The 27280-nt window shown below is 50.5% G+C and overlaps 2 protein-coding genes across 8 annotated transcripts in view; one reads left to right on the top strand and one right to left on the bottom strand.

Moving 5' to 3' along the window:
* Positions 1-43: 43 nt before the first annotated feature.
* PPP1R3G (protein phosphatase 1 regulatory subunit 3G) lies at positions 44-8824 on the bottom strand. Its single transcript, XM_059937840.1, has 2 exons — positions 6373-8824; positions 44-3548 (listed from the first exon to the last, which is right to left on the bottom strand). Exon 1 carries the CDS (start codon positions 8627-8629, stop codon positions 7559-7561), a length of 1071 nt encoding a protein of 356 aa, XP_059793823.1. The 5' UTR covers positions 8630-8824; the 3' UTR covers positions 44-3548; positions 6373-7558.
* A 39-nt stretch (positions 8825-8863) lies between these two features.
* Positions 8864-27280, top strand: part of RPP40 (ribonuclease P/MRP subunit p40) — a 60799-nt gene continuing 42382 nt past the window's right edge. For 3 of the 7 annotated variants that reach the window (XM_059937834.1, XM_059937839.1, XM_059937832.1), the window contains exons 1-4: positions 9263-9942; positions 10645-10788; positions 11631-12169; positions 18498-18578. The gene's annotated coding sequence lies outside the window, so the exon portion shown is untranslated. Of the gene's footprint in view, positions 8994-9262; positions 9943-10596; positions 10789-11630; positions 12170-17634; positions 17766-18497; positions 18579-27280 lie in introns of those variants that run through there. The other 4 variants (XM_059937835.1, XM_059937836.1, XM_059937833.1 and 1 more) reach the window with 4 other exon arrangements.

The raw sequence follows: 27280 nt of genomic DNA, 5'->3' as shown, positions 1-27280 counted from the left end.
AGTTTAATTGGACGTTGTTGTTATTAACTTTTTATTTGAAATGGTTTGAAGCTCACAAGAATTTGCAGAAAAAGCAGAGAATTCCCCTATATACTTCACATAGCTTTCCACAGTGATAGTATCTTCTGTAACCTTAGTACATTATCAAAACCAGGAAATCAAAGCTGGGACAGTACTATCAGCTCAGGGTTCTCCAGCCTCAGCACTGAGATTTCAGGACCCCTTTGCTGGGGGCCGTCCTGTGCATTGTAGGATGCTGGCAGCACCCCCAGCCTCTGCCCACTAGGTGCCGGTGGCCACCTCGCCCCCCGGCCCCCATCCCAGTTGTGACCACCGGATACGTCCACAGACTCAGTGACAGCTTTCAAAGTCCCAAATTGCTTTACATTCTTTATTCAAATCAGGACTTTGGGTTCAGCATTTTTTTAGGTGCGACACATACAGAAATATCACCATACAGCAGAGCAGCAAACAGAAAATTTCCCAAAAAATCCTTAGAATTGAAAAGACATTTTCAAACCACAAAAATATAATCATCCTTTTAAAAACCGAGGAGAAACACAAGGGCTGGGTTTGCACTACAGTAGTTCTCAGTTTAAATAAACAGTATCAAAAATCACATTCACAGAAATCTGTTACTCACCCCAGACATTCCACAGGGCACATTGCTCAGGCAGATTTCAAAAGGCAGGGTAATGAGGTTATTTTCTCTCACATTGTTAGAAGGAACTGTACAAAATTCCATATAATCACATTAAAATATCCTGTCTGGAAGAGCGCCCACTCTTGCCACTGCTGCGTGGCTGATAAAGGACCACTTGGGCCCCCTGGTTGCAGCTCGCGAGGGCAGACTCTGTGCCCCCAACAGCCATGGTCATCTTGGACCCTGAGATCCGCCCCTACCCCGCACAGGGCTGGGAGCCCCTGTCGAGTCAGAGCTGTCACAGGCAGTCCCCTGAGAAAGCTCGGGGATCCCAGACATACCAGGGTGAGCTACATTGTACTTTCAGACCCTGGAGGAGTGACGTGGGTGTTTGGTGACATTGCAGTGGCCGTGGACCTCAACCACGCCGGGCTCTGGGCTCACCTGCGGAAGTCAGACCATGGCTCACAAAGGGAGCGCCTTCACAGAAGCCGGAACTTGTTGCCAGACAATGCCCAGCCTCCGCCGTCACGTACAGGTAACACGTCACAGGTGTCTGCCAGGGCCCCTCATGCCTGTACCTACAGAGGATGGTGCCGACGGCTTCAGAAACCCTTGGCTCTAACAGGTTCATCTGGTGAGGTCTCCTGAGCCACCTGGATGTGGCAGAGTCGAAAGCCAAGGCCCAAGATGCTACGCTTTGGCCTTCACAGCAGCCTTCAGCCCACTCGGCCCAGGCCCAAAGCAGCGCTTCCTCCCCTGCACCTTCTCCTGGCTCCATCCTGGTGGGCCATGCAGGGCAGGGCAGCCCCCAGCCTCAGAACTCAACACCTTACAGCCGTTTTGAAGGTGTTTCCTCGGCCAGAAAAACTAGCCTTTCAGGGCAATCACACCAATAGAGAAATTCATTTTAATGACTATCTGGTCAACAGCAAAGTCCAAAATCACTCAGGATCTGGTAACAAAAGCAACCTCTAGTTCAGATCTGGGGGTCGGGGGGCGGGGAGGTTGGGAGCTAAGCAGGGGACTCACAGATTTTTCTAAACGCGGACTATTTTTTTTCCCAAAAGAACATATTGTGTATTTCATTGTTAAGGACTTGCCTGCAATATCCATTTATATCTGTACTTATCCACACAATATCAATTATTAGATATCCCAGGGACCTTCAAACTGAATTAGATTTATATTTACAATCCTAATACAACAAATAGACCTCACTAATTTCAGGGTCGGCACTTCACTGTGACATGGGTAACACACAGGGTTTGGGACTTTCTGGCTGAAAAATATAATTTTATAAACAACATGGCTTAAGTCTGTGCATAAAAACACAACTTCTTAACCAGACTGAAAGGGACATACAAATGGAATTCTCTAGGCCATTTAAAGTGGTTCTGAATATAAACGCACATTTCCTTTTATATAATGTAAAAATGAGACAAAACCGAACTCCCTCCGAGAAATAGTAACCTCTTCCACCTACTCAGGGTATGCAAGATCCTGCTTCAGCTGCCCCAGAACAGCCTCCTGGTAACAGGGGTTCTTCACCCAAAGCTGTCCAGAGAGGCGCTGGACCCACAAACACTCTAGAGAGCCCTGCCAGGGGCCCCTATAAAGACCATGAGTTTCCCATGACCATAAACTTCTTGTCTTTTGGAGTGGATGTTTCCTCAACAGAACACGTGTAGCTCTTTGTAGAAAGGCCTTCTGTGGGATGTGCTCATGCGTTTTTCAACTTGGAGATTAAATGTTCCAAGCTTAGTTCACGAAACCCACCCGCTTTCAATCTTTATTCAATTCAGATTTTCAGACCGAGTTTCCCATTTTGGGATACTTTAGGACGCTGTTGGTTCTCCTGGGGTAGTGACTTGAGCTAACAAGTTTCAGAGAACCTGAGCAGTGCCAGCAATATGAATGGGATGAGTAATGACACTGCTCTCATTTCTTTAAGTCTGTAAGTGTCTCTAAAATGTCTTTGCTTTACCAGAGGTGTTTGTGTATCTAAAGATTTTCCGGGCTGAACTGGTTCTGAACTCATGACCTAAATAGACTTCTACTCTTCTGTTAGATCCACCAGGCACACCTCACTAGCCCATCTTAAAAGCAAGCCCTTGATCTCCGCCATCTCAAAAAATCTCCATTCAGCCCAAATGTCACTCACTTCTTTCCTTGCCAAAATGTGTCTACTCACAGGGGGCAAAGCCAAAGAACTAAACTCTACAAGATGCAAATACAACGTCTCCCAAAAAGATTTAACGGCGTTTAGGTCCTAATGAACCTAAAGTTATAGTGTTAGCTCTCTAGCAACCAGCCCTTGGAGGGTTAAAGGACCATTTAGGGTTGCGTCCTGAAAATCTCCCCGATCAGGGGAAGGGAGTCCAAAGGGGAACAAGGAAACACAGCAGGTCACCTAGTGGAAAGTGTCCATCACTAGTCCCGAGGAGAAGCCAGGGTCAGCCTCTTCCGGGGGTTTCCAGGCACCGGCCCGCTTATTGACAATAAGGCCAGGATGGCCCTGTAGGAGGACAGCTGGGGTCACTGGCCTGGGCCCAGGTTGTCGGTTTCTGCCCTGCTCCCAGCCCCTTGCCGCTGTGACTGTACAAAACACAACCCCCATCCTGAAGACCGTCCAGGCCTGGCATCACGGGGACTGACCGGGCAAAGCTGGACAGCAAACAGCTCACTGTTTGCCAGGGCTGCCTGTTAAGTTACCACATGCCACGGTGCCCTCTTTGAACCTATAAACCCGTGTCCACTGCATGAGCCGAAAAGGCATGTCTGTCAGTTCCGTGTCACACGAAGGCAAAGCCTGCCATTTCCTCCTGAAGGCTGTTCCTTGCACTCCTGACACAGTACACACGACACAGACCACAATTCCCCAAGTGCTCCAAGCCACATGCTCCTAAGAAACAAGCAAATGAGTCGGGGAATGAGAAAACTTAGCATACTAAAATGTGCAAAAACCGTTGTACCAGAAAGCAGAAATACGGACGACTCGTAAAACGATATAGCAAGAGTCCAACACAGATCTCCAAAAATGAAATGAGCAGGTTCTGCGTGGCTCAAAACCCACCGCATCACCAGGGAAGCCCTGCCCCGCTCAGGGCAGAAGGAGGGCCCGGCAGGTGAGGGCACGGCCAGGTGGAAAACGCACTGCGCACCTGTCAGAAGGTTCCCGTCCCTACAGCCCAGGCTCTGGGTGACAAATGCCCACTCCCTGGTGCCACAGGAAAGCTGCCTGAGCTGTGGCCCTCCTGCCTGGACAGAGACACTTGGTGGCCCCAGTGCTCGACCAGCTCCCAGGCTCCAGTGCCCACACCCTGGCGCGGGGTCCCGGCCTCCCCAGTTAGGACTTGGAAGCGACTGGTCACCTTGCTTCATAAACCTGGGGCTTATCAGGGGACATTTGTTCCGTACAGAAGGCCACATTTCCAGCCACTGCTTCTGACACGTGTTTTTTTGTTGCTGTTTTTTTTTTTTTTTTTTGCCACACCACGCAGCTTGCAGGATCTTAGTTCCCGCACCAAGGAATGAACCCGCGCCCTCCGCAGTGAAGGTGCAGAGTCCTAACCACTGGACCGCCAGGGAATTCTCTTATGACACTGTTGTTTAGATTGGAACACACACTTCATTCAACATCCCCTGACCCAGCGATCCATGGACCCCCTTGCTTATAGAGAAGAAACTGGAGTCTGTCTGGTGGAGGTCAGGATCATTAGCTGAGCTAAGCAGAACTTAGTTTTTGATCACTAGAGCTGGGTGAGATGTTGAAGCTATTACATTTTCAAGTAGAATGACCCTCACTTATCAAGTTGTGATAAATATGACCACAAAAAGCCAAGCTGCATTGTGGGAATTTTGCTTTGGAGATAAGTGTGTGTGTGTTCATTCCATTCAGGAAATACACTCGTAAATACTTCCTCAGTACTGCCTCTTCCTTTGAAACTTTTCAGAAACAAACAAACAAAAAGACCTATTTTAACGTCCTTACATTTCTTCACAAAGTGAAGTCTACAATAAAAAGTTGGCACTTCATAAAATTAAACTGACATTTAGAAGACTGCCAGTTCCAGGACTTTGAAAGGCTATAACCACATGCAGAAAAACTGGGCTGTTGAAAATATTTTACAAATTTCTGAACCTTAGAAGAGCTTTTCTCCAAGATTTATGGGAGAGCAAAACTAGATTTCCTTTCCCAACAGCCACGTTTGAAGTTCTTATATTGTTAAATAAGTACTCTTAAAATTGTTTGAATTCCAAAATATACTTTTGAAAATCAGTAATGGTTTTTATAAGAATAAAATTTTTGCTGTAAATACCTCTTAAAAATCCATTTCTTATGTATTTTATTCTAGATTTAATGGGTTACCATTTTAAAAGATACCAGACAAGAGGCTCTCTATTTTGATCATTATATTGTGTTCCTAATTTAATTTTAAGTAATCTAAAACAATTCAAAAGAGTGCATTACTACCATATAAACTAGCATTTCAAACTGTGTTATAGGCCATATACACTATCAATACTTTTCAACTAAAATGTATTCATAAATACATAAGAAAAATATAAAATGTATTTAGGTGTTGTTATTATGCAATAATGTGCTTTTAAAAAGGAAGTGATATACCAGGCCCAATACCAGACATAGAATGAAAAGGCTTGATTGCATTTGTATTTAGTAGCAGAAAAATAAGTTATGTAATTCTAATAAATGCTTATTGTTATTGATTTTTTATAAGCACATGTGAATTAGGTATTGTTTCATCCACGTGACCATTTTTTAGTCTGCTTTACTCCAAGAGTAAATTGTAATTCATTAACTTGATGGCTTTCCACTAATAAATTGGTACTTCGATTTTTTTTCCATGATCAGTTACCCCTGGCAAACACTGCTATAGTCAAAAAGGATGTCTACAAACCAGAGTTCAATCTAAATATTCCTATAGCTTGAGACATCCCATTTTGAGGCATCGAAATATCTGGCAGTTTTTTGTAGCTTGATGTTAATTCAGATGGGTGCTATATTTTAGCTGCCTTGACTTTCTGTTATTTCTTAGAAATAAGAAGCAGGTAGATTCTCCTCCCCAGTACAGTAATAATTGTACATTTGGTGTCTTAGTGTTTACTGTAACCAACCAAGATTCCTGAGAGTAAGGTAACCAGTTTTATCTTTACCCAAAGGAGGTTTACTTCAAGTGACAAATTTTACTAAAAGTTTAACTGCTTTATTAAGTATGACTCTCAATATATAGTTTAAAAAAATATACTACTTCTCTAGAGCAGGGGTTGGCAGACTTTCTATAAAGGGCCAGATAGTAAATATTTTAGACTTTGCCATATGGTCTCTGTTGCATCTGCTCTACTCTACTCTTGTAGCAGGAAAGCAATCATGGATAGTATGTGAATGAACGTGCATGGCTGTGTCCCTATAAAACTTTATTTATGGACACTGAAATTTGAATTTCATACAATTCTCATGTGTCACGAAAACAGTATTCTTCTTTTGAATTTTTCCAAATATTTAAAAATGTAAAAAACATTCTTAGCTCTCAGGCCCTACAAGAACAGGCTTCAGGCTGAATTTGGCCCATGGGCTGTAGGATACCTACCCGGGTTCTTGGGAAGCAACAGTGAAACAATCCCTCCTTAAAGATGAGCATCACAAAACCAACTGATTGTACTAGCCCTGTGCTCGAACATGTGAAAACCAGAGAAAGACAAGTTACCAAGGCAGGACCAACGTATGAAGAAATCCAGTCCTCCCGAGGCCCGCCAGCCCTGATCTTGGCATCCACAGCCATCAGCAGTGAACGAAGAAGGCCAGCCAGGCTGGTGCCCACCGGATTCGGAGCAGGATTTTCTTGCTGGGCATGCTTCATCATTCAAGCCACCACTCCCTGCTGTGGCTCCAAGAGGGACAGAAGGCCACCTTTCCGTCCCTCATCTCCCCGGCCTGGAGTCCAGCCACCGAGAGTCCGGCTTCTCTGACTGCTAATGGCCCAGGAGTCTAGCAGCTACGATGTGCTTTGCCTACACATCGCGGCTGGAGGCTGGAGGCCAAAGACCGCCTCCGACGGCTCACCGCCAAGGCCTGCCGATTACGCCGGCATTTCAACTCACCAAGCATCTTATTTTGCCCGGGGAAAGAACGACTTCTCCAGAACACTTTTAAGAACGCTCTAGCCCATTTTGGGAAATCTGGGCCTTTCCACATCAGACAGGAGGAATGAAAGAAGGGAAATTTGAAAATATTGTTGTTTGACTATTTTAAAGTGCAGCATCATCCGCTGAAGAAGATGGCCCGGCTGCCAAGGTCTCCCAAACTGCCGGGAGCTGAAATACCAAGTAACAGACGTGCACGTGGCCTTTACTTTTCAAAAGGACATTTGTACGCAAGCGCACGAGTCTCAGCAAACATTTCCCAGATCCCACGTAAGAGAAAAGGACTGCCCGGCCAAGGCCCCACCTGGTTTTCTCGAGAAACAGGCCCGCGGGCTCCCGCGGGCCCGCAGTTCACGCCGTCCCTCGCCGCGAGGCGGCGGGATGCTTCGACGGCGCCCTGAGACCCGAGGGGACGTCCACAGTTAAAAACACACATCCCAAGGTTTTGCAGCCTCGCTCCGGAGTCAGGAGCCTTTTTCGTGGAGAAAGCCACTGCTCGGAATCTTGAGGATTTCTTCCCATTCGACGCGCGGCGAGAACTCCAGAGGCCAAAGCGACGGGGAAGCGGCCGGGAAGGTAGGGCGCTTCGCCGGGTAGGGCTCCGTGCCCGCTGGCGGGATCTGTCTGGGGTGCGAGCTTGCGGAGAGCGGCTCCCTCTCTCCAGGAGGATGGCGCTCCGCAAAGCGTCGCGGCTGCCCCGGCTCCGCGCGCCGCCGGCCCCTTCCCGCGTCGCTGCCGAGGACTGCGGGCTCAGCGCGCGTCGGCAGGGCGCACGTAGCGCAGCGTGTAGTTGGCCCCCGCGTTGTTGTCCCAGTACTCGCCCTGGGCGCAGCGGTAGCGGACGGCGAAGTGGACGGCGGCGCCCGGAGCGTCCGCGTCCTCCCCCGCCTTGGGCTGCAGGCCCGGCGGCAGGCACAGCGCGAAGTGGAAGCGCTCGGCGCTCGGCTCCTCCTCGGCCTCCCCCGGCTCCCCCGACGGCGCCTCTGGAGGCGGCGGCTTCCCTGGCTCGGGCCGCAGCTCGGCCGGCACGTCCAGGAAGGAGCGCCACTCGGTGAAGGTGTAGCGCACGGCCACGACGCGCGGCCCCGGGCAGCCCAGCACCCGGCCGGAGCCGGTCACCTCCGCGCCCCAGGGTGCCGAGCACTGCACGCGCTCCAGGCACACGCGCTGTCGCCGCAGGCGCTCGGCTGCGGCGCTCGGCCCGGGGAGCTCGAAGAGAGGCCGCAGCCGGGGAGGCGGTGCGCGGAGGGGCGCGGCCGCCGCCGCCGCCGCGGCCAGCAGGCCCGGGAGCTGCTCCAGGTCCTCGGCGCGCGCCGGGAGGCTGCGCAGGCGGGAGAGCACGGCGGGCGGCACCTGCGGCTCCTCGGCCTCGCTGAAGTGCTTCACGCTGGCCAGGCTCAGCCCCAGCGCGTCCGCGAACTGCACCCGCTTCTTGCACTTGGCGTAGCAGCCCGGGCCGTGCGGCGCGTCCTCGGCCCTCTCGCCGCCCTCCGCATCCGGCCCCGGGGCAGGCGGCTGCCGCCGCTGCAGGAACTTGGCCGCCTGCAGGGTCGGGTCGGCGGGCAGAGAGCAGGAGCGCGCGCGGCAGCGGCAGCGGCGGCGGCTTCCCAGCGGCTCCTCCGGCTCCCGGGGGGCAGTCTCTCCCTGCGGGCACGGGGACTCGGCGTCGGGGCTCGGGGCCGCCGACGTGCCGCCGCCGTCCCCGCCACCCTCGGTGCAGAGGACGCCCGGGGCGGGCGGCTCCTCGGCAGGCGGGGTGTCTTCAAAAGGCGCAGGTCCCGGCGCCTCCAAACTTAGCAGCAGCGCCCGCGGGGGCTCCATGACGCCGTCTGGCCCCGGGACTTGTTCTCTGGAGACCTGACGCCTGGGGTGGTGGAAGAAGCGCGCAGCGCCCGCCCCGGCCCGAGCGGAGAAGGCAGTCCCAGTCGGGAGGCCCCGGGTTTTAGCCGGGGTGCCCAGCGCGGAGCGGGAGGAGGATGCGGGCCGGGCCGGGGCCGGGCGCGGCCGCTCGGTGTCGCGCCTGCCCGCGGCGGGGGAGGGCCCGGCGCCCGGAGGCGCGGCCGCTGGGCCCGGGCGGGCGGGGTCCGAGGGCTCCGCGGAGACGGGGGACGGCGCGGAAGTCGGGGCTCCCTTTCACCCCTTCCCGCCCAGCGGGCCCGCGCCCGCCCTGCCTCCGGAGCTCCAGGTGAACTCGCGCTCAGCTTCCGTCGTTCTCCAGTCCGCAAAGTTGGCCCCGAGGGTCCCGACGGGCCTGCCCTCTGGAGGGTCGCAGGGCGGTCTCCTCCCGGCGGTCGCATCGGCCCAGGAGGTCCCCGGGGCAGGCGCACAACTGCGGGAAACTCGCCAGCGGGGACGGTATCTTCCTTCCTCCCCAAGTTCTGGGCGCTCGGAAGCGGGCCCGGCCCGGCGCGGGGGGCACTCGGACCAGTTGTGGGGCGGAGGCGGTGCGGGGACGCGCGGGGCCGGGGCCGGGGGGAGGCGGGCCGCCGCCAGCCGAGAGCGACCGGAGGCCATTCCCGCGGGGCCCGGGGGCACGTCCCCGCTCCTCCCCTCGTCCCGCCCGCCGCGCTCCGAGCTCGGGCCTGAGCAGAGGGGCCCTCGGGACGCGCGCCACAGCCCCGGCCGCCCGGAGCGGGGGCCGCCGCTCGCCGCCCGCCTTCCAGGGACGCGAACCCGAGCGGGGGGAGGGGAGGAGACTGGCCGAAGTGTTTTCTCGCTGTTGGTTTTGCTTTGCTTCGTTTCTAGGGCTGACTCCACCTGCCTCTAAGTGGGGGCTTCTCAAATTCTGGCGCGCGTCAGCGTCATCTGGCGGGGGTGTGCGAGCTCACGGCTGGGCCCTACCCTAGGGCTTCGGAGTCAGTAGGCCCGGGATGGGCCCCAAAGTATTTCTAGCAAGAACGTGCTGATGCCGGGTCCCCTTGCTGGGATCTTTCGGGCCCGCCCGTGCCCTGTGTGGAATGCCGTGGCGGCGTCTCAACTTGGGGACTTACAAGAGGCCCCAGATACACCTGGTTTGTCAAGATGGAACAACATCAAGATTTGGGGAAGAAGATGGAACAACATCAAGATTTGGGGAAGAAGGCGGGAACTCCCTGGCGGTCCAGTGGTTAGGACTCCGCGCTTTCCCTGCGGAGGTAAGCCGGGAGGTGTGGGGGAAAAAAAAAAAAAAGATTTGGGAAAGAAGATCACTGTTTTTACATTAACGTGAATATTGACGTATTATGGAGTGAAGTACAAACTTTGCCAACTATCTTAAAGATGAAATAGGACTTCACAGAGACTGTGAGGTTGTGGTGACCCTCTTGGGCTCCGACCTCATTGCGGCTGGAGCTGCTCCAGGGCGGGGACAGGAGGGAGACGAAGTTACTTAAGGAGGCCCCGCTCGCAGGGCCCTCGGGCCGTGGTCGCAGCCCTGTCCCACTCTGTTTGGTGGGAACGTCGGAGGTCCCACCCTCGGGGCGCTCTCCATATATCGGGAGAGACCAAGGTTAACCAGAAAGCCACACGGGTACATAGAGAGTCAGCCCCTGCAGCAGATGCTAAGAAGGTGGGATCCGACCTGGTCAGGGAGGCCAGGGAGCCTCTGCGAGGGAGGAGATTGGAGGCAGCAGTAAGGCTGCAGGGGGGCACCTTTCAGCCCTACAGAGGCCCTGGGGGAAGGGGAGGGGAACGCGCAAGAGTGGCCGCAGGCGGCGCCTCCTTCCAGGATCCTAAGGCAGCCTCTGACTCTTGTAGCCGGCCTGGGGCTGGTACCCATCTTGCTCGCAGATGTCCCACCCCTCCCCCAGGCGGCCGGCCCCCTCATCCAGAAGAGCTCCTGTCTCATCCGACCCTAGGAGGGGTTCAGGAATGAGCAAGTGACCCAGCCAGTAAGACGCGAGGGGGACGTCCGAGAGGAAGCTTCCATCCTTTTGCCAAGAGGAGGTGCGACGGTGCTATAGCGCCCACGACAGCCGAGGCCACCTTGCCAACCTTCAGAGGTGACGCGATTCCTGAGCGTGGGAAACACAGGGTCCTTGAGGCACTCGGGTTTCTCAGTGTGAAGGCTACTGGCGTTGTGAGCAGGACAGTTCTTTGTTGTGACCGTCCGCTGCAAACAGTCTGAGATCCTTAACATCCATGAGCCCTACCCTCAAAATGCCGCTAGCAGCCCCCGGAATCGTGACAACGGAGAAATCCGTACCCCTGTTTGCAAACACCCCAGCTTGGGGGGTGGCACGGCCCCTCCGTCACTGAGAACCAAGGAGCTTGGTCTTTGGACCTCCTACCATGTGAGGTTTCAAAAATAAATAAATAAATACAACCTTCTGGTTCAATCAGCGTGACTGGGCTTTCTGCCGCTTGCAGACCAGTGTCCTAACAGGACGGCATTATTATCATAATTTTGAAAGAAAGAGTAAATGGAGCCTCACAGAGGTCAAGGGATGTGCTCTCAACTCGTAGGGGGTAGAGCGGGATCCGGCTCCAGGTGTAACCCCAGAGCTTGGCCGTTTCCTCCCTGTCTGCTTGCCCTCCAGTCACGTGGAAGTTTCTCTGAACTTTCCTGTTCTGAGTTTTCTCCTTCCCACCAACTTCCCCCAAGAGAACAAACCTGGTTGATTTGTTTGGTGGGGGGCGGGGAAATGAACGAGCAAAAAAACAAAGGATAGGATATTTATGTGGACAAAAACTGATATATACAGAACACATCTCTGTGTGTGCCTGGCGTATTTCTGGAAAGATCTTGTCGACAGAGGAATGGCTCTGGGGAGCCGTACCAAGGGACTGGGGGCGAGAGGTGGGAGGGAAACTCGCTTTTCATGGAATTCTTTGTCTCGTGCAGATGTCTTGTGCGCAGCCCTGATGGAGGAGTCGTAGCCTGCTGTGACACCACTGTGCACATCTACGTATGCTCCAGACCCCTCACCTGACATCATGTGACTCCATCGGCTTTCACACCCTCCTGTCTCGTCCCCTTCAGATGACATTTTCTGCAGAGCTCCCCTAGGAACCCCCTGGGCTGATGTGAGCCAAGGCAGCAGGGCCCCAGGCCTGCCTGAGAAAGGGCAGTTCTACCTGGTTTACACACTGGGCTTCGCCAAGCTTTGGTTTGAGCAAAGCATTCCACGGCAGAACCACAAATGTCACCATCACCATCCTCACCGTCATATAAAAACCAGCACTCTCGAGGACGCTCTTCCCTTGAAAGTACTGGTGCTCTCCTCGTTGCCTGGAGCGTCCTGCCACCTCCACTTACTGAACTTGCCTGGTCTTTAAGGCAGTTTCCAGATTTTTGCCTCCTTTGGGACGTTTTTCTGGAACAGCCCAGTTAGTAATGATGACTTCTGCTCAGAGGCAGATTTATGGTGAAACTACGGACACGTAAGTGTTCTCGGGCCCCTTCTGATGTGTTCGCATAGTCATGCAATGAAGTAAAATACATATTTTATGGCAAGATAAGAAAAATTTAAACGTCCATTTTTTTCTCTTTGGGCCTCCTCACTACCCCTTAGAGTGTATTTCGCCTCTGCGTTAACCAGACCTCCTTAGGAGATACCATTCCTTCTTAATCTTACAGAGTCAGGATGACCCACTACTTGCTCTGTATATGCAGATCTAGATTGTATAAACTGTAAATAATACATCATTTGACGTATAACCCTTTGTCTCAAAAACTTACATAACTGTGCTTTGACAGTCCTCAGAGCTTTCTGAAAGACTGTTTCCCCGATTAAAATCGTCAGGTTGGCCTGAATAAAATTTTCCATTTCTTTATTAGATCAACTATCAGTTTTTTTCCTCAACATAGTTTTTTTCATCGACAGTACTATCTTAACAAACAACCATATATATGTAGAGAAGAGACAAGACAAGGAAAGGGGGTTTATAGTTTTAGGAGTGGCAAACCCAGGAAGATAAATATATGAGAGAAACTCATGGAAGATAAGGGTTGTCTAGTAAGGTTTGTTGTGTAGATTCCCCTGGTGCTGTCTCTGGGCTGATAAGAGCCTAGAATCAATGAGTCTCTGAGTTCTCCTCCTCTTCCTGGTATGAGGGAGGGAGACAGCTTCGCAAATGGAAATTATGTCCAGCTTTTAGCCAGATTCGGGGAGGGCAGAGAGGGTTTTTTTCTTGATTTTCTCAACGTTGTTTCTTGATTTTCTTCAGCTCAAAATAATCCTTATGCCAAAGTGGCACATTTTGCTGTGGCCTGTTCTGATGGCCTCCAGTGTTCAGTGTGATCCCCTGTCCTTTATCCTGGGCAGGGCCTAGAGATGCCTTCCTACGCAACAGTGATGGGGTGTCACTTCTGTGATTAGGTCTCTTGCTGGCACTGAAGAAGCCAGCTGCCGTGTTGTGAGATGCTCTGGGAAGGCTCGTGGGGAAAGGAATACTTTTTGATGGTTATCATGTGAAATAGAATTGATCAGAGCCCTGGGGACTTCCCTGGAGGTCCAGTGTTTGAGACTTCGACTTCCAATGCAGGGGGTGCGGGTTCGATCCCCGGTCTGGGAGCTAAGATCCCACATGCCTTGCAGCCAAAAAACCAAAACATCAAACAGAAGCAATATTGTAACAAATTCAATAAAAACTTTAAAAATGGTCCACATCAAAAAAAAAAAAAATCTAAAAAAAATTAAAAAGTTGATCAGAGTCCTGTGTTTGGGGGCATAAACCTGTAATACAACTTTTACAGCTGATATATGAAGGAAACTTGAAGGGGATGTTCCAAAATGTTCCTACAAAAATATAGGGGGAAAACATATGATAGAAGCATTTTAGGCAATTAAAAAATTATGTTTTCTGGAGTTTGTGATGTTTGTGGTATAGGTTAGGTTTTTAATAATGTATACTTTGTTGTTATTTATTTCCTCATTCTAAATATTCATATTCTTACCTAATTTTTACTTGTAATTTTGTAATCTTTTTCTTAAAGAAGCCTCCCTTCTCCCCTGTCCACAATTATATGTTTCAGCCTCCATATAACCGGGATCTGCCCCCTTTTTTTTTTTTTCCTAGTTCTGTTTTTATTTAAAATTTCGGGGACTTCCCTGGCGGTCCAGTGGTTAGGACTCCACACTCTCACTGCCGAGGGCCCGGGGTTCAATCCCTGGTCAGGGAACTAAGATTCCATAAGACACACGCACAGACAAAAAAAACAAAAATACAATTTCGATGTTTTGTTTCTCAGGGATTTTTTTGCATTAATTTGGATTTTTAAATATTGAATTAAAATATTATTTATCTTGATTGCTGAGTTTTTTGGTGCCTCTTAAATTTTGTGCCCAAAGCAGGTGCCCATCTTACCTCACCTGAGTCCTGGCCCTGTTTCTTGGAGGTAGGTGAAGCAAAAGCTGAGAGATGTTTTCTTCCTCAGCAGCCCATCCTGACTCCTTGGGTTAAGGTTTTTGTTTTGTTTTGGCCGCACTGCGTGGCTTGCAGGATCTCAGTTCCCCGAGGAGGGATTGAACCTGGGCCACAGCAGTGATAGCACCAAATCCTAACCATTAGACCACCAGGGAACTCCCGGCTTAAGATTTAATTTAATGTGGCCTTGAAAAAATATTTTTTTAAGTATATATAACATATGCCTGTACATGCACAGAGTATATTTGAAAAGTTATTTTAATTTATTTATTTATTTATTTTTGGCTGCGTTGTGTCTTCGTTGCTGTGCGCGGGCTTTCTCTAGTTGCGGCGAGCGGGGGCTACTCTTTGTTGCTCTGCACGGGCTTCTCATTGCGGTGGCTTCTCTTGTTGCGGCGCACGGGCTCCAGGCGCACGGGCTTCAGCAGTTGTGGCTCGCGGGCTCTAGAGCGCAGGCTCAGTAGTTGTGGCGCATGGGCTTAGTTGCTCCGCGGCATGTGGTATCTTCCCGGACCAGGGCTCGAACCCGTGTCCCCTGCATTGGCAGGCGGATTCGCAACCACCAGGGAAGCCCTGAAAAGTTATTTTAAAAACTAGTAATACAGCATGCTTTGTGGGAGGGCAAAGGAAATGACAGGGAGGAAGCTTGCCTTGGAGACTTGCCTTAGAACATGTATTTTTAAATTTTTAAGGGAAAAGTTTCTAAAGATAAATATTTTTTTTTCTTATTACAAAAGCAATACTTATTCACTATGGGAAAACTAGGCAATACAGATAAAGTAGGAAACAGAAAGTGTAACCGTTCATAATCCCATCACTCAACAATAATCCTGTTAGTTAATATCTTTTCCTGTCTGCCCCATTCGCTTCTGCAAACCCGTAGCACTATTGCCTGCTTCGCTGGGATGCTTCTTACCACTTACTGCCTTGGCTGGTTCTGACTTGTTTCCAAATTTTGTATCCAATTAGCATATCTCTGCTTGCAGAACAGGGACTGTGTCTAATTGGTCTTCGTTACTTTCCCGGCGTGTAGAATGGGAGGCTTGGTCGGACCTAAAGACCCAAGAGACAGAATAGCTGAGTTCAAACCTCAGCACCACCATTTCTGCAAGTTATGTGACCTCTCTGAGCTGCAGTCTCCTCATCTGTAAAATGGGACCATGTGACTGCCCAGGCAGAGGAAAGAGGAAAACCCTTGCAAAATGCTTTGCACAGAGCCCACCGTGCTGATGCACAGTAATTGTTTTCCGTTACTACCTGCTAGCGCAATGTCTTCATTCATTAATTCACCATATATTTATTGCATGCCTGCTCTGTGCCAGACACTTCTCAGTGCCGGGGACACAACAGTCAACAAAATGCGAGGCTCTGCCTCCCGGGAGCTCACATTTTATAAATTTATTTATTTTATTTATTTATTTTTGGCTGCGTTGGGTCATTGTTGCTGCACACGGGCTTTTCTCTAGTTGCCGCGAGCCAGAACTACTCTTTGTTGCGGTGTGCGGGCTTCTCATTGCGGTGGCTTCTCTTGTTGTAGAGCACAACTCTAGGTGCACGGGCTTCAGTAGTTGTGGCGCGTGGGGTCAGTAGTTGTGGCTTGCGGGGTCTAGAGCACAGGCTCAGTAGTTGTGGCGCATGGGCTTAGTTGCTCCGCGGCATGTGGGATCTCCCCGGACCAGGGCTCGAACCTGTGTCCCCTGCATTGGCAGGCGAATTCTTAACCACTGCACCACCAGGCAAGTCCCATCACATTTTAATGTTGGGATCGGAGACAAACAACACACAAGTACGTGAAATATACAGCATCCCTGATAATGATACCTGCTATGGGATACAAATCTTTGCATGTAGTCGTTACTCATTAGACATGTTGGTTGAGTTGATTTCTTTTCCCTACCCTCCCGTCCCCCATCTTCTCTCGGTCCCGAGATCCCATTTCCAATGTGGTTACATAACGTGAGGCCTAAACTCTCGAGACGGACAGTTGCAGACATGGCCCTGGGCATATGTCTGGAAAGGGCTGCAGCACCCAAGAGCGAAGCCCAGAGGTCACACGACATCTGTACCTGTGACATGGGGAGACGCCAGCTGGTGTCTTGACGTGCATTTTCCTCTGGGTGGTCACACTGTTGTACTCCTAAGTTGGCACTCCTCGGCGATCGATGGTCACTGTCCTGTGAAGTCAGGACAGTAAACAGCACACTGAGCACCGTGTGGGGTGAGAGGTCGGGAGGCGCTGGCTGGACAGTGTGTATGACCCTGTGTGCCTGTCTCCAGCGGTGTCGCCTGGCCTTGTGTTTCTGCTGCAGGAACTGCCACATGTTTACCTTTCCTCTGCTCCCTCCTGACTCTGACGTCCAGGAGCCCAACTTGGACCTCCCACTGTGTCAGGGCCAACAGACGACACCACTGTAGGGCACACACCTGCTTGTCAATAGCAGAAGACCGAAGGCCCAGGGTCAAAATGTATGAGCCCAAGCCTAAAGCAGATTGGAGTGTGGAGACCTGGGATCCTTTTCAAAGGGAAAAATAAAACCTAGGGTGTATCCTTACACTGTGACAATGTCGGGTTCTTGGATTAAATGTGTGAAAGTTAGATAATTCCTGCCATATGCCCATAGCCAAGCATTAACATATTAGTTCATACAAATTTTAAACCTTCATACTATATATTAATATTTAATGATTATGATTCCATTATTATGATGGTTGAAATTCCTCAGCCATCATAGTGGACCTTGGGGAATTGGAACAATAATAAAGGAGAGGTAACTGCACTGGAGCCTAAGGTAGAGGGCTGAGTCCCCAAAACCACTGAATGAAGACAAGTGGGTGTGTCATCGAGAGCGAGAGAACTTGGAGCTCGACAGCTAGAGCCCCTGGGTCTCCCCCATGGACCTCTTTGGTCCCAAGGTTGGGACAGAGGATGGACAGGGGAGGTGGGGGGGAGACTGGGGAGGCCTTGAGCCCCCCCTTTAGGTTCAAGCACGTGCCAGGCTCTCAGTTGCTGCCGGGCTGGGCAGTAGTGTCACTGAGCGTCTGGAGCAGAGCATGTGATGTCAAAATGTTTTCACAGCAATATTAAGACATTACCTGCCTTGTGCACTTTGCAGGGATCTGCACTGCACAAAAGCAGTGGTGGGTAAAACCGTGCCAGCATCATTTAAGAATATCCTAGATAAACCAGTAAAAATGATAAATTTTATTAAATCTCAACACTAGTACCTGACTTTTAATATTCTATGTGACGAAATGGGAAATACGCACACAGCACTTCTACTCCTGACGTGTGACGACCGCCCAGAGGAAGAGCGCTTGGGAAATTGCTGTGAGTTGAACCAGCTGCTGGTTTTCATGAAACACCATTTTTTCTCAAAAGAATGACGGATAAACCACGGACATCCACATTTGGGCACGTAGAAGACATTTTCTTAAAAATCACTGAAGCGAGTCTCTGACTTCAAGGAAAACAACAGAAAGAATGTGTTGCCAATTCTGAAATCTGAACTTTGAAGGAAAAATTGTAATTTGAAATACTTGCATCTACCACGGGATTGACAGCTTCCCAGCACTTGCAGGCGTCTCTGATGAGATCAGCAGTGACACGAATGTGATTTTTAATTTATTTATTTGTTTTATTTATTCACTTTTGGCTGTATTGGGTCTTCGTTGCTGCACATGGGCTTTCTCTAGTTGCGGCGAGCGGGGGCTACTCTTCATTGCGGCGCGCGGGCTTCTCATAGCGGCGGCTTCTCTTGTTGCGGAGCACGGGCTCTAGGCACGCGGGCGTCAGTAGTTGTGGCATGTGGGCTCAGTTGTGGCATGTGGGCTCAGTAGTTGTGGCTCACGGGCTCTAGGGCTCAGGCTCAGTAGTTGTGGCGCACGGGCTTAATTGCTCTGCAGCATGTGGGATCTTCCTGGACCAGGGCTTGAACCCGTGTCCCCTGCATTGGCAGGCGGATTCTTAACCACTGCGCCACCAGGGAAGCCCACAAATGTGATTTTTGGTAGTGGCTGATGAAAGGTGGTGATGTTTGGAAGATCTGCATTTCTCAGTAAATCAGTATTTTCCAAACAGCCAATGTATGATGTTACAGAATGGTGGTTAGGCCACTGTATATAAAATAGATGAACAACAAGGATCTACTGTAGAGCACAGGGAACTATATTCAATATCTTGTAATAACCTATACTGGAAAAGAATCTGAAAAAGGAAATATATATATACATATATATATCTGAGTCACTCTGCTGTACCCTTGAAACTAACACAGCATTGTAAATTAACTATACTTCAATTTTTAAAATGGTTAAAAAAAGTTTTTTTTAATTATCGTTGTAGGGCATCTCTGTGCTGGAGATCAACGAGAGGAATAAACTTAAGGTCTTCTCAGGGCTTTTCTGAGCCTGCACCCTTCCTAAGGTATGTGCTGGGACTTTCTAGGTTGCTCTGTATATGTGGTGTCTTTTGAATGTTTTAGTCCTTTAATGTCTGACTCCCAAAGGGGAAAAAAACCAGAATGTAAAAACAAGCACCAGTTCTTTAAGTTCTCTGGAAGTTGTTTCAGCTGGAGGCTGCAGGGTTTGTAGCAACAGCAGTGAAGGCTGCAGCAGTGCTGCCGGTCTCTGTGTCTGCACCTCTGTGATCAGAGCAGCAATCAGTGACCAGAGCACAGATCCCTGTTACTAGAGCACAGATCCCTGTTATTAGAGCACAGATCCCTGTTACTAGAGCACAGATCCCTGTTACTAGAGCACAGGGTCCTTCTTGCCTACCCCAGCTCCTGCAAGCTGCATGCAACCTGTTCTCAGAAACTGTGCTCAGCTGCTTGCCCCGGGGGCTGGAGGATACGGAATGCTAATGTGATAAGAGCTGAAACTGACCAAACTTAATGACTATGAGAAGTGGTCACAGAGTGTGGTTTTCAACCACCAGTTTTTTCCTTTTTAATTTTATTACTATTTTTTTGTTTAAGAATTTTTTATTGAGGTAGCAATGGTTTATAACATTATATAGATGTGTCGAAATTTTTTTGTTTAAAAAAATTGTGATAATAAGACACATTAAATTTACCATCCTAACCTTTTTTAAGTGTGCACTTCAGTGGCGTTAAGTACATTCTCATTGTTGTGCAACCATCACCACTAGAACTCTTTTCATCTTCCCAAACTGAAACTCTTCACTCATTAAACAACAATTCCTCATTCCCCCTGCAACCCAGCCGCTGACAACCGCCATCCTACTACCTGCATCTATGAATTTGATGACTCTAGGTACTTCATATAAGTGCAGTCATACTATGACTGGCTTATTTCACTCAGCATAATATCTTCAAGGTTCATCCATGCTGTAGCTCATGTCAGAATTTCCTTCCTTGGGCTTCCCTGGTGGCACAGTGGTTAAGAATCCGCCTGCTAATGCAGGGGACATGGGTTGAAGCCCTGGTCCGGGAAGATCCCACATGCCGCGGAGCAACTAAGCCCGTGCGCCACAACTACTGAGCCTGCGCTCTAGAGCCCGCGAGCCACGACTACTGAGCCTGCGCTCTAGAGCCCGCGAGCCACGACTACTGAGCCTGCGTGCTGCAACTACTGAAGCCCACGCGCCTAGAGCCCGTGCTCTGCATGCAAGAGAAGCCACTGCAATGAGAAGCCCGCGCGCTGCAACAAAGAGTAGCCCCCGCTCTTACAACTAGAGAAAAGCCTGCGCGCAGCAATGAAGACCCACGCAGCCAAAAATAAAATAAATTAAAAGAAAAGAATTTCCTTCCTTTTAAAGGCTGGATAATATCGCATTGTGTGTTTATGCCGGTTTGCATATCCATTCATCCACTGATGGACACTAGGGTTGCTTCCACCTTTCGGCTACTGTGAATAATGCTGCTGTGAACATGGGTGTGCAGATCTCTCTCTGAGATCCTGCTTTTGATCCAAGCTACAGAATTTTGAGGTGCTTCATCACATAGCAATAGACAACCAGCACGCTGAGCTGTGGTTAGACCTCACCAACTGAAATGGTGGGAGGATGATGGTTACTGAAGCAGAGAAGTGCATTGTCTGTGTCAGAGCATGGGGTCCAGCTTTAGAGACTAGTCACCGACTTGGTGCCACCAGGACCTCCACTTTGGCGGTGGAAACTCTCACTTCCCTGGCTGTTCGGGAGAGAGGATAAAGCAGGTTACGGAATAGCAGCAGTTTATAAAAGGATTCATGACTGTCGTCAATAAGGAGGAAAGGCTACTCTGTTTGTATTCAGGCTGGACCAGTTGCTAACATGTCCCCTCCACCAGGACGATACTAGAGCCAAGTCTGGAAAATCAGAAGTGATTTGGTCAGGTCAGTGCTGGAGAGTTGAGAACCAAGAATTAAATCAACCTTGGATTTCTCTCTTCTTTGTGTGTGTGGGGTGGGCAGGGGGGCAGGGGGGCAAGGGGGCAAGGGGCTGCGCCGCACGGCTTGCGGGATCTCAGTTCCCAGACCAAGGATTGAACTTGGGCCACGGTGGTGAAAGCCCGGAATCCTAACCGCTAGGCCACCAGGGAACTCCCCCAACCTTGGATTTCATCACAGACCTGATGGGATGAACTGTCACTGTCGAAGTTCACCAAGGCTGAGGAAGGAAAGGAAGAAACCACGGCCACCTTCCTGGAGCAAGTCCAGTGGAGGTCGGATCCAGGCACCAGGGTGCACCTGGGGCTCCTGCTCTGAGGAGCTGAGCCTCACCCTCTCGAGGTTGGTAGTGGGGAATGAGAGGCTCCCCAACTGTTTGTTTTTTTAAAATTTATTTGTTTATTTATTTATTTATTTATTTTGGGCTGTGTTGGGTCTTCGTTTCTGTGCGAGGGCTTCCTCTAGTTGCGGCGAGCGGGGGCCACTCCTCATCACGGTGCGCGGGCCTCTCACTATCGCGGCCTCTCTTGTTGCGGAGCACAGGCTCCAGACGCGCAGGCTCAGTAGTTGTGGCTCACGGGCCTAGCTGCTCTGCGGCATGTGGGATCTTCCCAGACCAGGACTCGAACCCGTGTCCCCTGCATTGGCAGGCAGATTCTCAACCACTGCGCCACCAGGGAAGCCCTCCCCAACTGTTTTTAAAAATAGTGTATTAATAGAAAATTTGGGTTATACTAAGGCCAACAGATCAGGAGACAATGGCTATTGAAAAGATGTTTTATATTATCACAGCTCTTGAGAGGAGGGGGCATGCCATACCATGGGGGGGTGGGGCACACGGGGAAGCACCTGGGTTGGTCAGGAGGCAAGTGCCTCTATTTTGGTTTCCATGACAACAAGCCAGGAACACTTCCCGCCTTCTCAGACCTTCAGGGTTTGGAGCTGCCCCCACGTTGGCTCTGGTTGTAGCCACCTGGGTTGTTTAGTGGCCAAAGGCCCCTGTGAAAGAAATAACAAAATGAGTGAACTTTCCTTCCTCTTGCTGGACACAGTGACCCAGAGGAGGGAGGAATTAAGTCCTTAAACCAGTGTCATTGCTCCTGGTTTGCAGAGAGAGAGAGAGAGAGAGAGAGAGATGCTGGGAATCCCCAGGGAGTGTCTGCAGCAGGCTGGTTGGGGAGGAGTGTATCCTGATCCACGGGAGGGGGAAGGACGGAGGGGGGCTTAGGGCTGAGGCAGCACCTCTGGGAAGCACGGTAATACACTTGCCTTCCCAGCAGAGGCCCACAAAGATGGGGCAAGGGAAAAGCACAGTCGTCTGTGTTCACCTCTGGACCTTTCCTCCCGCTCCTGCCACCTCCCACCTCCTGGTTAGATCAGTTCCTGGTCCCTAGGGTCAACCTTGCACAGAATCCAGATGCTAAGAAAAGAACGTTAGAAACTTACAGAATCCAGAAAGTCTGAGTTGATGGAGTAAACAGACAGGAGAGGAGGTGGGGCGGGACGGACCCTGTGGGCTGGCTATCGGGTGGTTGAGCAAGGCAGAGGTCAGGTCTCTGGGGGCTGTGATGAAGGCTGTGGGGTTGAGGGGCAAGAGGGAGATGAAGAAATGTAACTTCCTGGGACTTCCCAGCGGTCCAGTGGTTAGGACTCCGTGCTCCCACGGCACGGGGCACGGGTTCCATCCCTGGTCCGGGAACTAAGATCCTGTGTGCAGGCACGACCAAAAAAAAAAAGAAGAAATATAATCTTTTATAGATGTCTTCCTGGGTTTTAAGAAAAAAAAAAAGTTTCCTCTTTAAATTTCTCTCCAGATTTGCACTGCTTTCAATCCTACTTTTATGTCAGGCTGTTATTTCCTGGAAGGTGACACCATGCCGGGACTGGGCCATGTTGAGATCCCACGTTTATATGGGTTACCTTGAATTGCGATGTGTGTTTTCATAAGCTACATCCAGGGATGATTTTGCTGCTGTCCGATTTTTATAGAAAAGCAGAGAAAGCATCCCTGGCTTCCATGTTTTGGGAGAGAGAGAAGTCTGGGTGTGGCCCCCAAGGCGAGCAGATGCTCTGATTTCATCTCCCTTCCCAACCGCCCTGCTCTGATCTCAGGCTCGGAGGTAAAGGGGGTCTGTTTTCTGAGGGAGCGTCTACACAATGCCACACAAACTGGAGGAAGAGTAAACAGTTAACAGACAGCGGTTTGGTCTCCGGATTGCAGACCGATCAGAAGGGGTGGTTTGGCTCACGGTCTCTGCTTTATTCCACAGCTTTCCCTCCCCTCAACTGTCTTATCCGAGTGACTGTTTCAGGTTTAAGAAGGGGAACCAGGGCTCTGCAACTTTTCTCAGCCAGAGAGATCTGGGCTTCTTTGTTTTGGAAAGCAATAATGTCACGCCCAGTGTCACTTACTTCTGGCAAGTGGGACAGCTGATGGATGACTTCAGGACGGGGACCTGGAGCAGGAGACAGCGCGAACGGGAAGAAAAACGTGCTGCTGGCGGGCTACCGCTCTCTGGCGCCTCGGATGGAAAACCTCTGTGGCAAGAGACACCCCCGACCTCCGCCCCCTGCAGCAGTGTAAAGTCAAGAGTAGTGGCTTGCTACTTTTTATTTTTAACTCTGAGGGCACGATTAGGGCCTTGAGAGCTTGTTCCCAGAGGTCCCGGTCCGAGCTGCTGACTCAGGAGAGACAGACACACACTCCCTCCCGGGGGCAGAAACAGGGCTCCTTAATTGGTTTGAAAAACGGCAGCTGGATCCCAACAGCTGCTGCTGTCGGGCTGGGGCGGGGGAGGGAGGAGGACGCCCGCCCCGCCGCAGCCTGCAGAGCCCCGCCTCGGCCGACCCCCACGCACCGCCTTTCCGTTCCTGCTGCGCGATGTTCATTTCTGCGGCCCCTCCCCCAACGCCCTTTCCGAGCCTGGCCACGTGACCAGGCCTGTGCTCATCCTCTGCGCTGACGCCTCTGGAGGCAGCACTTCCTGCCCGTGCTGCCCGGCGGGCAAGTCCTTAGAGATTCCTCTTCTGCCCCTCTGCCCCCAGGCAGCCCTCGTCTGCTCGTACCTCGGATGGAAAACTTGCGTCTTACTTTCTCTCGAGCATTTGTCCGTCTTTTTTTTTTTTTTTTTTTTTTTTTTTAGACTGAGCATGGCCTGAGCAGCTCAATTCTCTGCCTACAACACACTGGGCTCTTTTTTTTTTTAACTTTGGGTTTATTTATTTATTTATTTATTTTTATTTTTTTTTTTTTGGCTGTGTTGGGTCTTCGTTTCTGTGCAAGGGCTTTCTCTAGTTGCGGCAAGTGGGGGCCACTCTTCATCGCGGTGCGCAGGCCTCTCATTATCGTGGCCTCTCCTGTTGCGGAGCACAGGCTCCAGACGCGCAGGCTCAGTAATTGTGGCTCACGGGCCTAGTTGCTCCGCGGCATGTGGGATCTTCCCAAACCAGGGCTCGAACCCGTGTCCCCTGCATTGGCAGGCAGATTCTCAACCACTGCGCCACCAGGGAAGCCCTGTCCGTCTGTCTTTAACTGCTCCCTTTCCTGCCTCTGAGTTCCGAAGTGTGCCGACCGTCCGGCAGGGCTCCAGGCGTCCTTCTCGGGAAGCTGGGACACACCGGCCCCCCACGGGTGGGAGCAGCTTGCCCACTCTGGCTGGGAGAAGAGCTGGGCTTGCTTTTGCCTTGGTTTCCTCATCTGTCAATGAAGAGGGTTGGGTTCAATCAGTTTGTTCTCAAATTCCTTTTTTCTTTCAGCGGTTTTATTCAAACAAAAACTAGCAGGAAACACATCCTGCAGAGCACTGTCCGCTCAGCTTCGCGCCCTCTGTCCCCGGCCGACCCCTCTCCCCTGGGGCCCCGCAGAGCACAGCTCGGAGATCACCAGACTGGACTCTCCCCAAGGCTCCTTTCAGCTCTAACAGGCTGGGATCTTGGGGCTGGAGTTTTCAGGCAGGACCCCAGGAGAGGAGAGGGGTCTGCAAGTGGGGCAGCCTGGGCCCTCCCATCTAAGCGCTCGGGGACAAGAAAGCCCCGATAACAGCTGCTCGTGCTAGTGGCCCCGCAGCCTCTAGCCTCACTTTACCTAAAATCGAGTTGGGGAAACGGATGGGCATTTGCCACCACCCTGGCCCACCCTGGGCGGCTGAAAGGTAGGCCACGTGGAGGTGTTTGAACTTTTTTTTCAGTGCAGTGGAAAGTTGTTGAAAGGTTTTAAATACAGGCTCAGCAAAATCTGATTTACACACTTAAAAGATTTACATGCTTAAAAAACTCTAGTATTAGGTTGGAAAGTGGATTGCGAGGATAAGCCTGATAGCAGGAAAAACTGCAAATGTATAAGTTTATTCATTAGTCTTATTGAGAGATGACAGGATACCCAGGAGAAGGGAACCTCGTGTCTACACAAAAACCTGCACAGCAATGTTCAAGCAGCATTATTCATAGTAGCCAAAAAGTGGAAACAACCCTAATGGCCACCAGCTGCCCAATGGATAAACAAAATATGGGGTATCCATACAGTAAAAATTAATGAATGGAAACCTCAGTTAAATAGAGTCGGGAGACCATCAGGGGGAGGTCTCACCCCTGCGTGGACAGCAGAGCCCAAGGGGGAAAGAAGAAAGATTCCCCTTCTTTCTGGCCAAGACTCAGCCAATAAGAAACAGGGGATCTGTTTACTAAGCCCGCCCACCATCCTCTACCCTCTATAAAAGCAGCTCCTTCCCTCAGCTCACAGGGGTTTGCACGTGGCCGCCACGGTTGAAACCTCGAGTTGCAATTCTCTGCTGATCCCGAATAAACCCGTCTTTGCTGGGGAATAGCTGGCGGTCTCTTCACTTTAGGTCAACATTTTCGTGACCCATCCGGGAACCAGAGAAGACCCCTGACAGCTCCTGGGCTGCTGAGCAAACAGGTGCGGTGCCCACCTTGAGCTCATTGTCACTGCTTTTCTCACCGACCCTGGATTTTGAAGGTACATCTTTCTCCTGGGTCCCAGCTGCTTTGTGTTTTGAAGCTCTCCAGGTTTTATTCAGGATGTATGTTAAAGTCTGGTCCTTTCTGGTCAAGGCCTTGTTCTGTGTGCAAGTACTCACTTGGCACTTACTGTTCCAACTGGCATAGGCTTGCCTTTTGGGTGGATCCACGGAACGCGGTCTGTTCTAGGGAACTAGGCTGAGGTGCCTTTGCCCAGGCTCCTCTGGGACCAGACTGGCCCCTTAGAACGGCTGGTATCAGGCCTGTGGGCTGTCTGAGCTGTTTCGGCTGTTTGAAAATTAGTCTTGGGAGTTCCCTGGTGGTCTAGTGGTTAGGATTTGGCGCTTTCACTGCCGAGAGCCCGGGTTCAACCCCTGGTCGGGGAACTGAGATCCCGCAAGCCACACGGCCAAAAAAAAAAAGTCACTTACTCCTCCCGCCAAACAAACCAAAAATCACCTCTGAGGAACGGGATCCCAGTTATTTAAATATTTTCAGGGTGCTCCTCCCCACTACTAACAGCCTCCTAATATCTGTCTGATATTATGTTTTAAAATCGTGGTCCTTCCTCGTTCACTTTTCTAACTAAATGGATTCACCTGACCAAAGGCAATTTAGAATATCAGCAGCCATTATGCGGAACTTTTGAAATCCCCAAACTTTCTTTTCTTAAAACTGAATTGGACAACCATAGTTTTAAAATTTCCAGAACTGAATGGAACACCTACTTCTATTGGTATTTTGAGGCTTCCAAATGTTGTTAGGAGCCTAAAACTGCCTCTCTGCAAAATAAGCTGTTAAGATTGACTGAGGCAAACAGACAATTAAAGAGAAAGTGGCTCCTGGAGCTCAGGCTCTTTCTCAGCTTCTTTGTCTCAGGCTTGGCCCCCAGCACCGTCTTCCTTCTGCCCTTCTCCGCCGCCTGCCCCTCCTCTACACCCTCAGCTCCCCCCAGACTCATTCTCTTGCCCAACTTCCCTTTTTCTCTGAAATTCTTTCCCCTCCCTTTTCCTCTAAACTGGTCAGAACCTGTCCCTTTAAAATTCAGCCTTTTGAGAATTCCGAGGCTAAACCCTTAATTTCTTTTTTTTTTTCTCAATAAAGCAGGATTTTTAATACTCATTTTACTGTTGAAGAAACTTAGGCACAGAGAATATTAAAGGTTTTTTTGCCCATACTCAAATAACAGGAACTCTTCAGAGTTACTGCATGAGTGTGAATGCGTGTACACTAAACTGTAATGAATTACAGAGAGAGTTACCAAGTCTGGGCATTCCCAACAAATGGTATAGGTTGAATCTTTATTGAATGCAGGTGGTGTTTCTGTAGTTGTCTCCTATCCTGAGAGATACTCAACGGGAGTCACTGCCTGGTGCAACAAGTGTTTATTTCTTTGAAACCCTTAATTTTTTTTTAAATTTATTTTATTTATTTTTGGCTGTGTTGGGTCTTCGTTTCTGTGCGAGGGCTTTCTCTAGTTGTGGTGAGCGGGCGCCACTCTTCATCGGGGTGCGCGGGCCTCTCACTGTCGCGACCTCTCGTTGCGGAGCACAGGCTCCAGACGCGCAGGCTCAGTAGTTGTGGCTCACGGGCCTAGTTGCTCCGCGGCATGTGGGATCTTCCCAGACCAGGGCTCAAACCCGTGTCCCCTGTATTGGCAGGCAGACTCTCAACCGCTGTGCCACCAGGGAAGCCCTGAAACCCTTAATTTATTATACTCCCTGGACTAAAGCTGAGCCGTGAGCCACAGTCAAAGAT

Source organism: Balaenoptera ricei, chromosome 11 (genome assembly GCF_028023285.1).
Source record: "Balaenoptera ricei isolate mBalRic1 chromosome 11, mBalRic1.hap2, whole genome shotgun sequence".
Classification (NCBI taxonomy): Eukaryota; Metazoa; Chordata; class Mammalia; order Artiodactyla; family Balaenopteridae; genus Balaenoptera; species Balaenoptera ricei.
The sequence above is the reverse complement of the archived record's forward strand: the minus strand, read 5'-3'. Positions and strand labels throughout refer to the sequence as shown.